The 14,676-nt window shown below is 37.3% G+C and overlaps 2 protein-coding genes and 1 long non-coding RNA gene across 3 annotated transcripts in view; all 3 read left to right on the top strand.

Annotated features, from left to right (window-relative positions):
* Positions 1–14,676, top strand: part of LOC136255282 (hemicentin-1-like) — a 182,945-nt gene that overhangs the window by 48,653 nt on the left and 119,616 nt on the right. The window lies entirely within an intron of this gene.
* Positions 2,520–2,990, top strand: LOC136255524 (uncharacterized). Its single transcript, XR_010700932.1, has 3 exons — positions 2,520–2,640; positions 2,689–2,833; positions 2,884–2,990. It is a non-coding gene; the product is annotated as an uncharacterized lncRNA (long non-coding RNA).
* The window catches only part of LOC136256476 (cell adhesion molecule-related/down-regulated by oncogenes-like), a 44,209-nt gene continuing 34,961 nt past the window's right edge, over positions 5,429–14,676 (top strand). The window contains exons 1-2 of the mRNA XM_066049445.1: positions 5,429–5,899; positions 6,591–6,911. Of these exons, the coding sequence (XP_065905517.1) occupies positions 6,617–6,911 (295 nt within the window). The 5' untranslated portion in view covers positions 5,429–5,899; positions 6,591–6,616. The remainder of the gene's footprint in view (positions 5,900–6,590; positions 6,912–14,676) is intronic.

The raw sequence follows: 14,676 nt of genomic DNA, 5'->3' as shown, positions 1-14,676 counted from the left end.
TGGTGAAAATGATTCACTTCATGATGAGTGGTTGTTTTCTTGAAGACAATTTAAGTATGATGAATTCTTGTGCCAATGGGACAAATTCAATTGCAAAAGTGATGAATTCATTTGCTAAAGTGACGAATTCAATTGTCAAAGCGACGAATTCAATTACCAAGGCCTTTAATTATTATTTTAAAACAACTACCCAATAAAATGGAATTTTCAACTAGAGTAGGGGCCATTGCACATCAGTAAAGGTACACTGTACTGAAACAAGCTGGAGTAGTCCATGATATTAAATCACAGTAAAACAATAAGAAGTGTTATATCCCTACTGTGCTGCTTCAGTATTTTTTTATTGAAGTGGTATGGTCCCTACTCTGTGTATTTTTTTTGTGCACTTGTTTGAGTAGGAATCATAAAATGAAACAAGGGAGATCATCTACACCTGCAGCTATACTAGTTGATATTTAATTCCTACTTCAGTCATATATAGCCTGTCAATAGTGCAGCCATGATTGAAGTAGGGATTTATTTAAGTTAACCCTTCAAACCTTGTAAGCCTATATTTAGACTTTGACACATGCCTCTATACAAACTAATATATGTACCTAATTTTGCAAATATTAACATTAGGAAATCTCACAGCGACTACATTATTCATGATGAACTCCACAATAAAATGACACCAAGCATTGATGTAGTTGGGCACAATGCCATATCACACCACTTTAAAAATTGTTCATCAAAAGTCCACCATGGCTGTATGTTGCTTAATTAACAAGGAATATCTTCACCATACTTGGTGCTGTGGCCTTAAACTAGGTGCCATTAGAATCCTCATGTGCTACAGAATACAGTGGTGTACAATAGTTTATAATGGACGCTAAAAATACCAGCAAAGACAATCGTTATGTCTGCCATTCATTACTTTGTTTCAAAAATGCTCTTTAGTATTGTATAAAATTGTTTAAATGTTATTATAGCACATGAAATACATAAGGTTTCATTTTATGTATAACAACATTCTGTTGTACAGTAATAGAAACCTGACACACTTACGCATTATTTTATGTTCAAAATTAATTCCGGGTAATATTTACATGTCAACTAGTATAGCTGCAGGTGTAGATGACTTCCCTAGTTTAATTTTCAATGATTCAAACTCAAATGTAAAATTTCTAACTATCCATATACTTGTTTGTTTACTTTTTTGTGATCACATAATTCATTACTGGTGAACCATCACATACCACATCAAAGGAAAGAATGTTAACACCTGTTATTAAAACTAATTATGCTCATGCAATATTAAACCAACATATGTATTTTCAGGCTAGAAGACAGGTTTTGTCAGACTCAGTCAAATACACTAAGGAGATAACCTGCACCAAAGCTCATAAAACTACTTCCCTTTGCTACTAAATCATCCAAATTACAGCATGTTAAGTGTGTCTAATAGTACTAGTTAATGTTAGCTTCCAATAACTTGGTTGGTAAGGTTTAAAATTCTCTATAAAGGCATGTAATACTAAGATCCAGCTGTGATATGATCTTTTTGGGTCACTTTTACTCATAGATAGCTTTATATGGACCTCCCCTTACCGAAAATATATCTTGGCGGATTTTCCTATTCATGATGAGCACTTTGGACCAAGTCTATGAACCAATGTAATTTATGCTCATGTTGGTATAAAGCTATGCAAGTCTCTCTTCCTAACATCTAGCACTATAATTCCATAATTCTCACCACAATGAACTGAAACTTTGGTTTGAACACTGTAGATAATACTAAAGTATGGAAATTATGCAAACTATATATACGGGTATTTTGCGGAGACAATCACATACATATATTAGTATATTGACTACATTGTAATAGTATACAAACAGCCGGTTTGTAATTATAATTAGTATAGCAAAGGAGAAATCCGTAGGCAGTGGACATTGGTATGAGATTGGTGTTAGACATTGTGTAACACCAATCTTTGATTAATATCATAATTGTGAATTATCAAAGTGCTGAAGTGTGCGTTAACTTCCATAGAGTAGCAAGGGTTTTATGGACAATAAAGTTATAGATGAGTTATTACAATGTGATGAGTAAACAGTATGTCAATTTCCTTTGAGGAAAACAGCCTAGTAGATCTCATCTTTAAAGCCAAATTAATCTTTGCTGCTTATTGTATGACTAGAACAAATTGTATATACACTCACTAAACAAATAGTCTGATAGCCTAAAACTGATGTGGTTTGAATACTCCAGATGAACACTTTGAAGATAACTATAGTATGTATGCGTTGAGCTGGATCCTTGGTTGATAAATAAGAAGCCATGCACGATCAAAGGCTTTGAACATGATGTTAATCACACATTTATTCGTAAACTCATGTTGCGGGTGTGTACTTAATTGTTGAGAATATGGCGTCCAGGGTAGCGTCAGCGAGTGCAGAGCAAAACCCTCTAAATAAGAGGTTAAATAGCTAAACAAAGTATCTACTTATGAAACTATGCAACTACATTGAGCAAGAAGAGAAGAAGTGAAACATTTCCTTCAACATCAAGGAGAGAATCTTGAAGGCCATCGGTACGACCGAGATGCCATCAGATGAAAGATCCATTCATTATATGAAAGATCACTCTCAAAAATTTTGGTTAATTAATTTTGAACATTGGCGCCTTTGTCACATACTCTGTCTTAGTCCAAACTCAGAATGATGGTGTTTTCTCTGGGGGAAGAGACAAGTTGTGTACTTAGATGAGACTTGGGCTAATGCACGCGATGGAAAGTCCAGAGCCTGGGTAGAGGCTGATAAGACTACTAAGGGGGACTGTAAGAGGAGTCAGGTTGGTCAAATAATTTCAAATTTCTGATGTTTAACTTGATTCATGTACAGCAAGCCATGCCATCAGGTAGACAGCACCTTATTATCTTGCATGCTGGTGGCAAAGATTGATGGGTTTCCGGTAATTTTGTATGGTGTGAAGGAACAAGTAAATGCAGGTTGTGATTGGGTTTTCAAAACCAAGAAGGGATCTGCAGCAGATTATCAATAAGAAATAAATGCGCAGAAATCTGAGAGATCGGTTTAAGAAAAGTTACTTCCAGCGTTACCAGCCAATTGTCTGATTGTAATGGATGATGCCAGTTATCGTAGGTAGGTCAACTATAAACATTACTGTACAGTTGCCACCTGGAGGAGCAACCAAAGCAGAAGTGGCGAAAAGTACAGCTGAAAGAAGAAGATAAGAAACGTGAGGCAGTTTGCACATACACAACACTGTTTCATTATATGACTGTATGATGATTCAGCGGTATAGCATATCCAAAAAGTTCACTGAAGAGAGATCTTTGGGGGATTATCAAACAAGCAAAGACTCCTCCAAGATATGCTGTAGATGAGAGATAGCTGGAAGTAAAGGTAGGATAAAGGGCATACATTGTGGTTCGGACGTAATGGGAAGTGTGTGTGTTTTGCATGTGTAACTTTTAACTTTTGATTGTATATTTAAGCCAATACTGCCAATTCTTTGTGGCTAACATAATAATAGGTCTTAGAGTGCTGGTTGCACACCATGAACTGAATCCAATTGAGGTGGCCTGGAGTCAAATGTTAAACAGAACAACAAGAGGTATAATGACATTGTTATGGACTATGTATCTGTTCATGAAAGGTTTACTTTGACTGAAGGTAAGGACCTGGTTTATCAAGGATTTGAGGGCTGTTACATCCTGGAGGTGGCAATCCTTGATAAAAATGATAAATTCTAGAGCGACCCTCATTCACATTAACAGTGATAGTGATAGTGAAGATGGTGATGGTGTCAATGGTGAAATTAATGACTCTTCCACTAGCAGCAGAAAAGTCTTCTTCTCAGCCTACTTCATCTGATGTAAGATTGTTTGATATTTGCAGCATTGGTGTTACAACTTGATGTTGTTTCCCAGGAGTCATTGGGCGGTTGGAATTAAACTCTATGAAGTACATGAAAATACAGGTGAAGTGTAATTTGTACACTTTAATAAATAAAATATTATTGCTTTATTATGCTAGCAGAAGTTGGAACATACCATCCATTGTATGTATGATCAGTGCACGGGTGTTAGAAGTCACTACAGGTACTATCAGCCCAAATTCATACAAACAGTATTATTTCATTTGTTGCAACTTTTAGAGTTTTGTGAGAATGTGACTTCAAAAACAAAATGCTGGCTGGAAAAGTTGTATACATGTGTGGTGAAGTGATGAGAAAAAGATTAAAATGACAAATTGACTAAATGAGAATAGAAGAGGATGGGCAGCTGTGTGGTAAATGTGAAGTTTAAAAAAATCAACATGTTCTTTGACTTACTCGCAGGTGCACCAATGCTGCATAACAGATTTTGATATGGATTTTTCCTCATTAAGGCTAAAGAGGTTTTTTCCCTGAAGATAAGTGGGCCACTTAGCTTCTAAATACAATGCAACAATGGCCCCATCTCCTCCACTTGTTTTACAAACACACAAAAACTGCTTTATTGTTCTTGCAATTGAAGTGTATTACTGCCTCTTACATAATGGATAGTGAATCATATGTGTTGAGGACAGGAGTGTGACGTCTGGCTTCACCACAAACAAGTGTCAACATAACATCAAAATGCTGTGCTTCAGAGGCTTCCCATTGAAAATTAATGGCGAGACTTTACAGCAGAGGAGGTACGACACGCACACGTGAACGCATATGTTTTGTACAGGGAAGCTATTTCGTGGTGGTATCAACGAAAAATACGGGCCGATCTAACTCTTTTCTTATGTTTAATTCAACGGTGCAGTCTACCCCATTCAACCCCAGTGGTTCAGTTTCGATATACACAGCCTATTGGAGGAACCGTCACGTGATGAATAACTAACCGTACGAAATCAAGCCAAGCAGCAAATTGGGAAGAGAGAACCAGTGAAAATCAACTGCTCAAGTGTCTAAGTAGCTTTGTGGTTCATCAAATCTTGTCTACGCATTCTTCAATTTTACCATTTGAAGAATGCAATTACTGTGAATTCTTTTCAATAGCGCTTAATTCGTGTCGTACTTCCTCTGACTTTACAGCATCATAACTGGAGTGTCTTACATTTGAATGAAGCACTTTTTAGTGGGTTGAGAGGCGCTACCAAGTGAGCGACACAGGAAGCCTGTGCGATGTAGCAATCATGAGCTATTAATCGTTTTTGAGGATCCAGCTCAATGCGTACATACTATAGAAAGTACCATATATAGCACTTAAAGCATCATTTACTTGGTTGTGTAACAAAACATAAAGCATTCATGTTGAGATCTTAAGACTAATTTACATAGCACTTGTTTTTTCTCATCATGTATTGGCCTCTCAACCATGTCCACTTGTTCTTTGTTTTTATACAACCTTGTAACAACATGAGTATTATTATTGCTAATTTTTTTTCTAATGCTTCCCAACATATGCATGAGTTTTCTCAAACCCACTGGTGGTTCACACACACATACACTTGAGTTTTGAATGGGACTTTGTGTCTGAGCTGCACCTTATCATTATGATTCTAATAAAATTCCACTGTATGATCTGAATACATAACCATTACATTTTATTACATACAGCCCCTCCAGTGATTGCCCTTATTGAAGATACTACAAGAACAGTTATATCACCTGAAAATGTTACCATTTCAGTCACCATTGGATCATCCAACCTTCCAGTAACTGTCCAGTGGTCCTATAACAATCAACCATTAACTACTAATAGTGACTATACCATTACCACTATATTATCCAGTGATAATACCACTGGTAATTCATCACTGACTGTACATAGTACCAATACTGGTGATGATGGAAACTATATTGTGAATGTGTCAAATATTGCTGGAAATGATATCACAACTATCAATGTTACAATCTATAGTGAGTAGAATAATGTTTAATAATACATAAGTACATCATACATCCATAGCTGTTCACATGATGCTCATCTGGTGGTATTAGGCCCAACTTCTTGGTATTTGTTTAATTTTCCATAGTATTTGAAGATGCATCTGCCTGTATTTCAGCATTTACTCATGGCTGTGGATAAAGTACTTTAACTTTAACTTCGTTTTCCCATGGCTATGCAATCAATTTCATTTATTTGTGATTGTAAAGGATTAAATAAACACTAGGGCTTAGCTCTAAATTAAACATTTACATAGGAACCAAATATGCCATGGAACTTTTTCAAATGATATGGTTTGTTATGGCAGTGAATCCAATATATGATAAGGATTAAGCCTTTTCTAAGTTGATTGAGTGCTTTTGAGTTGAAATGTTTAATAATTTGCTATCTCTAAAGGGATATGATACAATAAATAACTCCATAAGTGTATGAATCAATGTCTTAGAATTTAGACGTTCGTCATGAGCATGCACTTTGAAATTATTAGATGACTTTGCATGTAAAACTGTATGACCAGCTATGCACATGGTTAGTATTTACATACACTTGGTGCTACCCCATAGTGTTCATAGCATTTTTACGTTATGAGCATAGTGATAATGAAATTAATTATTTAAGTTGACTTTATAATATAACCATACTGTGTCATTTCCTTTTGTACAGTTCAACCTACTGTTAATACCCCAGACATGGCCAGTGCTACAGAAGGAGACACTAGTACAACTATCACTTGTACAGCAACTGGTGTACCAGTACCAACAGTTAGTTGGACTGGACCAGGTGGTAGTATTATTAATGATAACAAATATTCTATCAGCGACACCAGCTCACCTGTGATGATAACTGATGGTAGTAATGAAGTGTTCCAGGTTTCTAGTGACCTTACTATTATGAGTGTTGTACGAGGAGACACTGGACTGTACTATTGTGTGGTAACTAATGTGGTGAATAGTGTACAGGATGATACTACCCTCACTGTGATGTGTAAGTGATTATGTAGTAATGTACGTATCTTACATGTATGATTGTGTATATATATGTCTTGCAAGCAGTTATACGTAGTTACATAAAGCAGTAAACTTCAACAATTTGAATGCTCAAGTACAATAAGAGTGTACATCTCATATGCGTTATGTATACAAACCTTGCTTTAAGATGGCATATGCAAAAGTTTCATATGTACTGGTAGAGAATAATACAATATCTATCAATATGTAAAAATACAATACAATACTCATTAGTGCTGTGAACTGGTATGCAAAAAACCGTTTATTAACCAGTGTTGTCTAGGTCAGCCAATTAATCAGTCAAGAAGCCTTTAAACTGGTTTTGCCTGGATAGGTAAAAAACAGTGGACCTGGGGACCTGGCGACCTGACTCTTCTTGAAATTTGTACACTTCACACCATTCTATACTTGTACTAGGAACTTCTGCAAGTAGTCTTACATGGCCAATCGACTTTTTCCTCATCACGGTGATCTCACATGATGTTAAACCAATTAGAAATTATAAGCACCTCTGAAAAAGTGTCTGAAGCTGACTGTATTTATAGCCTGCTGCACAATGAGCATACTAGGCTATTGTGTCGACTTGCTACTAAAATTTAGAAACATTGAGCAAATACACCACGATTCTTGAAGTCTGGTTGAATGTCGAGCTGCTGGACTGAAACTTGTTTAGCTAGTAATTGCTATTTCCCTTTTTTTCAGAGGCGCTTATAATTTCTAATTGGTTTAAACATCATGTGAGATACTGTGACGGGGAAAAAGTGGATTGGTCATGCAAGACAACTTGCAAAGGTACCTAGTACAAGTATAGAATATTGTGAAGGGTATAAATTCCAAGAAGAATCGGGTCCCCTGGTCCTCGGTCCCTGGGTCTACTGTTTTTACCTACCTGTTTTGCCCACCCACTTGGTAAACCATAAATTATCCCTGCTGACAAGTGTTAACATCACAACATAACCTCAAAGAGCATGTGTAAATATGTGATTGTAATAACTGTTATTGTAAGACAGGATGTTGATAGTCACTTTGGTACTACCTTAAACCTTCCAGCAGGCTTGTTGAGAACATATTATGTCTGCCAATATATTTATTTATTTATTTATTATTACTGAGCAGGCAGCACTCAGTGCTAATTAGCTCAGGAAAAATTTTGCAATTACAAACATAGTTACAATGATTACATTCGTCCAGAAGTTAGGACTTATAAATTTGCTGGATTTCATTAGTAAATTGGTCAATGTTATAATGATCAATTAATCTGGGTGGTAAAGTATTCCAATCACGAATTGATCTGAAATAAAAACTATGGTGGAATATGTTGGTAGATGAAGTAGGAAGAATGTAACGTCTAGGATGATATTGTCTAGTGGCTCTTTCCATTTCTAAATAGTAGGATGGGATAGATAAAGGGTACTCATTGCGGATGATTTTAAATAGTGTTTGTAACCTACATATATCACTTTACTACACACAACCAATTGACCAGTTATTGCCAATTATTAGTAGGCATTTAATTGGTGATGGTGACAAAACTTTTATAGGTGTACAGCACTAAAATGCATCAAAAATGTTACTGTTTTAACAGTATTTTGTTCTGTTGTAATGGCAGAGAAATGACATCAAAATGGTGGTGACACAGTGCTGCTCAATAGGTGCTTGGACACAATTGAAATGCAGTCAAATGCCAATGTAATGCTGTGCCTGTTACAACTGCAGTAACTGTATACTGTACATGTGTGTAGAAGTTTGTGGTTTTATTTGTTTAATACAGTGCAAAAATATGTTGTAGCTATTATCAATTTAAATTTCATTTCTGTTCTTTGGTCTTCTCAAGAAAGATTTCAAGAGTCAATCACAATGAGGTAGTAGCAATTACTTTAACACCGACTTAGTACCAGTAATAAAGGTTTTGCTGTGATGGCAGAAGAGTAGCAGCAAGAGTTAATAATAGTAGAGAGGGAGAGTATCCAACGCTCAATAGGCCTGTGTTAAATGAGCGCGTAGAGCAACCCGGATATCACCGTACTTTTTCATATTTTCTCAATGTGTTAATGTGAAAATATTTTTTTAGCTGACTGCACGGATCCGATATTTATGTTATTGGTACTATGCAAGCCATACTTGCAGCACACGTCTACTCCGGTATGCGTATCCAATAGCCTCTTGAGTAGTGCGGACGAGAGAAGTGAAAGGCCGTCTCGAGAAGAGCAAAGAGAAGAGTTATCGGTGTGTCCATGAAGATTGCTGGGAGCCTTGCTTTCAACCAACATTGTCAGTAGAAGCATCTCAATAAATTCCTGCCATGATGTGGAGGAAGAAATACCTGTCCAAGAATCGAGTGCGCCTTCAATTGAAACGAGTCACTGTGCTGTCGAAGGACTAACCGAATTTCGAAGCGGTTCACTCCAGAGTTGCAGTTCTGCAGTGGATAGCTACATGCTCAACAACAAACAGATACTCATTGTTGTCCAGCGAGACACGCACAGACGTCAAGACTTGATATCGATTATGTGTATCAATTACTTGCGCCGGCCACATAAAGGCTCTCTTACTCTTTGATTTCGTTAACACGTCTGACCAAGAAGCCATTCATTCTACGCGCTCATTTTACACATACCTATTGAGCATTGGATACTCTCCCTCCCTACTATTATTAACTCTTGGTAGCAGGGATCACTACCATCCGTGTTGTACTGCATGAGTTGTAAAACTGCAACAATTTAGTTTATAGCTGGACTCAGTACAACCAGTTTATTCAAATAGTTAATCATGCAAGAAGCAGGTACGACCACTGTAAATCTTTAGTCTAAGAAATGGAAAGGGACAGGTCAGTTTCAAAGACGGAAGATAGCTAATGGTGGAGCTAGCTGCCATGTCCTTCTTTTTGTCCAGTTGAGAGCTGACTACCACTCTGTCTGCGTAGTCATTACCCTGTAAAGCACAACATAATTTATGTTAATAGCTGTACTAACAATGTTAATTTGTATTACACCTAAGAACTTCCCCTTTTCACTTTTCTAGCATACATAATTCCTTATACCTTAGCATTAGTAATTAATTAATTTGTATTCTCATAAGAGAGGAAAACAATGCGAACTATCTTGCTCCTTTGCATAAGTTATAGCTCAGTTTCAGACGTTATCACCTGAGCAGTTACTAGAATGTTACAATGTTACAGTGGAGCAACATTGAAATGGCAGTTGAACGGCAGCAAGATGTCATTGAAACAACAGTGGAATGGTGACAGAACACCACTCAAATAGTGTAGGAACATCATCAAAATGGCAGTAAAATGCCATGTGCAATGAAATGAAATGAGAGCTTTTTTATGCATACTGTAGCACGTTGTTACCTAGCTATAACTGCTTCACTGTATAACAAGATTTTATTGTCTCGTTACTTTGCAACATCAAAATTCAAGATATCTTGATTGTGTCTTTGGTTGACTGTATTGGACTGGTATAAATGGAGTTAACTTATTAAACAAAGTTAATGGAGGGAGATGATTTGTGTGTGTTTGGGTGGTGTAGCAACACATTGCAGCTAGCCAGCATTAGATAAGTACGTAGCACACCTGTATCACAATTCTAGATGCAGTAGGTATTAATTGAAAAACATTATGAATGCATGTATAGAAAAAATACCACGTGTATGGGTCATTCCAAATGGTTAACCAGGTGGAACAAAAAGTGAGTCTCATTGACGATGATGAAAAAAAAAGAAAGGGACCAGTGATGTGGGCAAAGTTTCTGGAGAGTCCGGTTCGGAAGTTGTTTGTGCCACTACGTAGCAGGCGGTAGTGTACACGTGGTCGGTGGGAGATGAAGTAAATCAATATTCAGACAGCAGATTAATAAATTGCTATAAGGCCTACCTGGTGAGTTCTTTCCATGCATTGTTATGCGTGACTTGTATGCATGCTAACAAACTAATGTGTTGTTCGTCTACAGTAAAGCCACAAAATGCCCTTCACGTTTGAGGGGGAAGAGGATAGATTTATTTGTCTTGACTTGTGTACTAGGCATTAAATTAAGGTAATCTTCGAAAATAATCACCATATATCTATGTGTGTGTTGCTGAACCAGCTCGAGTGGGGGTGGAGGGCATAGCCACAGCATTTGGACATGATAATTGTGCTGTCATTTAGTTTAGATACTAAGCTGGATGTGCCTTTTATGGCTAAAACACAAATATCATGGGCAAAGTTAATATTGCATGACAAGCACTGATTTTAGTACTAATCGTTTCTCACTCAGGTTAGCAACTGGAATTAGGAGACACTATCTGTAGTAGTCTAAAACCATCGCTAATCCAAATAGCAATCATTGTAGTGTCCATTGTATACTGAATGGATACTACAATCATTACTGTTTTGGCATACTGAATACCATAAGGAAAAAAAAAACTGTAGGAATTTAATGTGTTCAGTGGAACTGATTTAGCTACGTTATATTGACAGCAGAAATCTAGCAGACAAGCAAGTGTGTTAATTGTTGTACCCAGGGATCATTTGTGCTGTAGGCAATTACCACTCTACCTTTGGTTCCCAAAGGGCCCATTGACGAGTTAACACTCCTTGGTCTCGGGGCCCTGGGGTTTGCATTGTGATGGACACATGAACCTTTGTAGCACCCCTGTATATGCCTTTATAGCATTAAATAGCGTGTGTATAGTACAGGTGCTAGTGAGTTGGTTCACTGAGTGGGGAAATTTTGGTTGGTAAAGAATATTAAGCAAGTGGTGTGTGTTCCAGTAGTTGGCTGACACTAGCAGACCCCTCATTTTATTTATTTTGTCATGGAGCAGCCTACCCCATCCTCCTTCCCTTCCACCGAAAAATTAAGAGTAAAACATCCCCCCTTCTGCAACCGGTTACATTGATACACTATTTAATCACATGTATTTTCTAAATGTACAATATCATAACAAACATAACCAATGGTGATGTGCATTAAGGTACAGGCAACTGGGTTGGTATGTGCATTTGTACCATATGTGCAGGCATAATATAGTTACCATCCAAACTGTTCATCTATACATATAGATGTTCTATCAGAGTAAATGAAAATGAATGTCCTATTAGAGGAGTTGATTGAAATTGTCTTTATAACTATATTAATATGATTTTTTGGCTAACTCATATGCCTTGGTCTTTAGATTGCACGGCTAATGTTAATGCCACTGGTGGAGCGGTGTCAGTGGTCCAACAAGGGTACATTCCTTCAGGTTTGTATATGTAACCTGTGCCCAAAACAGCCCAGCTATAAAAAAGGTGAGGCCAAGAATGCACAGGTACATGTTCATGGAGTAACCAAAAGACATGATACTGGCCAAGAAAGCATTTACCAGGGGCGGATCCAGAGTTTGGAAAGAGGGGGGGGCACCTTGCTGAAAAAAAGTTGAAGACAAAAAAAAAAAGGTCACAACAATAATAGCTAGTTATCCTTTACCAAATATATCACGTATGTTATGTAAAATAAAATCCTATTTATAGCTTCATAGGTAAGCTACACTGCCTAATGAACATTGTGACTGCTTTATTAGAATAATTGACTGCTCTATTAGAGTATCTTGATCTTGTATGCAATTTCTTGAAGGTTGGGGGGGGGCATTTGCCCCAAATGCCCCATCCTGGATCCGCCATTGTTTACAGTATAGGCACTTTTGTGCATTCATTTTCTATATGTTGCACATTATCACATCCAGCTAGTTGTACATGTGTGCTTGCAATATAAACAATACTAAATACTACTGAGATGATATAAGATATTACACTGCATTGTTACCAAAATTAATTTAACTAAAAATTTACAATTAGTTTCTACTTGACCATCTTTTTAATGCTTTCTTGGCCAGATTTTGATATCATGTTTTTTGGTTACTCCATGAACATGTACTTGTGCATTCGTGGCCTCGCCTTTTTTTACAGCTGGGCTGTTTTTGGCACAGGATATCACTATTCTTTGTTTAATAGAGAACATACAGTTAGGTATTGTATTACATAGGAGACACTGCATGCATGCATACATAATAACAGCTTCAGCAACAGATTAGCTAGCTAAATTAGTAGCAAGAGCTTCCAAGTTCAGTGTTTAGAAGTGCTACTAAAAGTGATTTGCTAAGAGAAAATTCATTCAAACTGAAAATCAAGACACATGGTAGTGTGTCGTGCGGCCCAAGAAGCCGGCATGCCACCCCTGAGTATATTAACAGGAAGAAAGAAAGAAAACGCAATTTTCACACCTATGTAGCTCTGTGATCCCTTATCCGATTGGAACCAAATTTGGTAGAGAGGTGCCAACAGCAAGGGGAGTCTACACACCAAATATGAAGAAAATCGCTCTAGCCATTTCCGAGATACGAGCGAACAAATTTCGTTTTAATTTCTTGGTTTTTTTCTTCTTCTACTTCTTCATTTCGCACACTTCGCAAAATCCGCCATAAAACACGAATGCATGCTCGGATCGGGCTAAAATTTAGCACACTTAAAGAGCTCATTAAGGCGGATCTCTGTACCAACTTTGGTAGGAATCCGATGAACATTCACAGAGTTATGACCGATTATTTGTGTAAAATAAGGTCGAAGTTCTGTCACGACTACAGGGTAAACTCCTTTGAGGAATCAGTTGAAAATTGCTATGTAGATGGAGCAACCATCGTAGGAGTGCCTTTTTGTTGTTTGAAAGGAATCGTGATAAAGACCACGGAGATATGACACAAAACCCGACCTGTGTCAAAATTACGCGATCGATTTTTATGAATAAAAATACTATTAGTTTTCGTGTCTATCAGGCAAACCACTTAGAGCAATGAGCTGAAAATCAGTGTTTAGCTGGAATAATCATCATAGAAAGTCCTTGCAGTAGTACAGAAGAATCGGATTACAAACCACTGAGTTATGATTCGAAAGGCAACTACGTGTAGCAAATGCGAGATCGAGATACTCTAATAGAACAGTCACCCTAATAAAGCATTCAGTTGCATTTATAATTTACTCAATTATATTACATTGCAAGTTATTCTATAGGGAATTCAGCTACAAACAAGTCACCTTGTAGTCAGATCAGCCAGAAGAAGGTACCTAATAGAGAGTTCAGCTACAAAGAAACCATCATGTAGAGAGTTTAGCTCAAACAAATTGCCCTGTAGAGAGATCAGCTAGAAGAAGTTACCTTGTAGAGAGTTCAGTTACAAAAAAACAATCATGCAAAGAGTTCAGCTGCAAACAAATCACCAAGTAGAAAGTTCCGCTATGAACAGATCACACTGTAGAGAGTTCAGTTAGAATCAAGTCATCTTGTAGAGAGATCAGCTAAAAGAAGTCACCTTGTAGAGAGTTCAGCTACAAAGAAACCACCATGTAAGAGAGTTCAGCTGCAAACAAATAACCTGTAGAGAGTTCAGCTAGGAACAAGTCACCCTTTACAGAGATCAGCTAGAAACAAGTTACCCTGTAGAGAATTCAGCTACAAACAAATCACCCTGTAGAAAGATCAGCTAGAAGAAGTTACCTTGTAGAGAGTTCAGCTAGAAACAAATCACCCTGTAGAGAGTTCAGCTAGAAACAAGTCACCCTGTAGAGAGATCAGCTAGAAACAAGTCACCCTGTAGAAAGTTCAGCTAGAAGAAGTTACATTGTAGATAGTTCAGCTACAAAGAAACTACCATGTAGAGAGTTAAGCTGCAGACAAATCGCCCTATAGAAAATTCAGCTACAAACAAACCACCCTGTAGAGAGTTCA

This window comes from Dysidea avara, chromosome 5, assembly GCF_963678975.1.
Source record: "Dysidea avara chromosome 5, odDysAvar1.4, whole genome shotgun sequence".
Taxonomy (NCBI): Eukaryota; Metazoa; Porifera; class Demospongiae; order Dictyoceratida; family Dysideidae; genus Dysidea; species Dysidea avara.
This window is presented reverse-complemented; position numbering and strand designations above follow the sequence as displayed.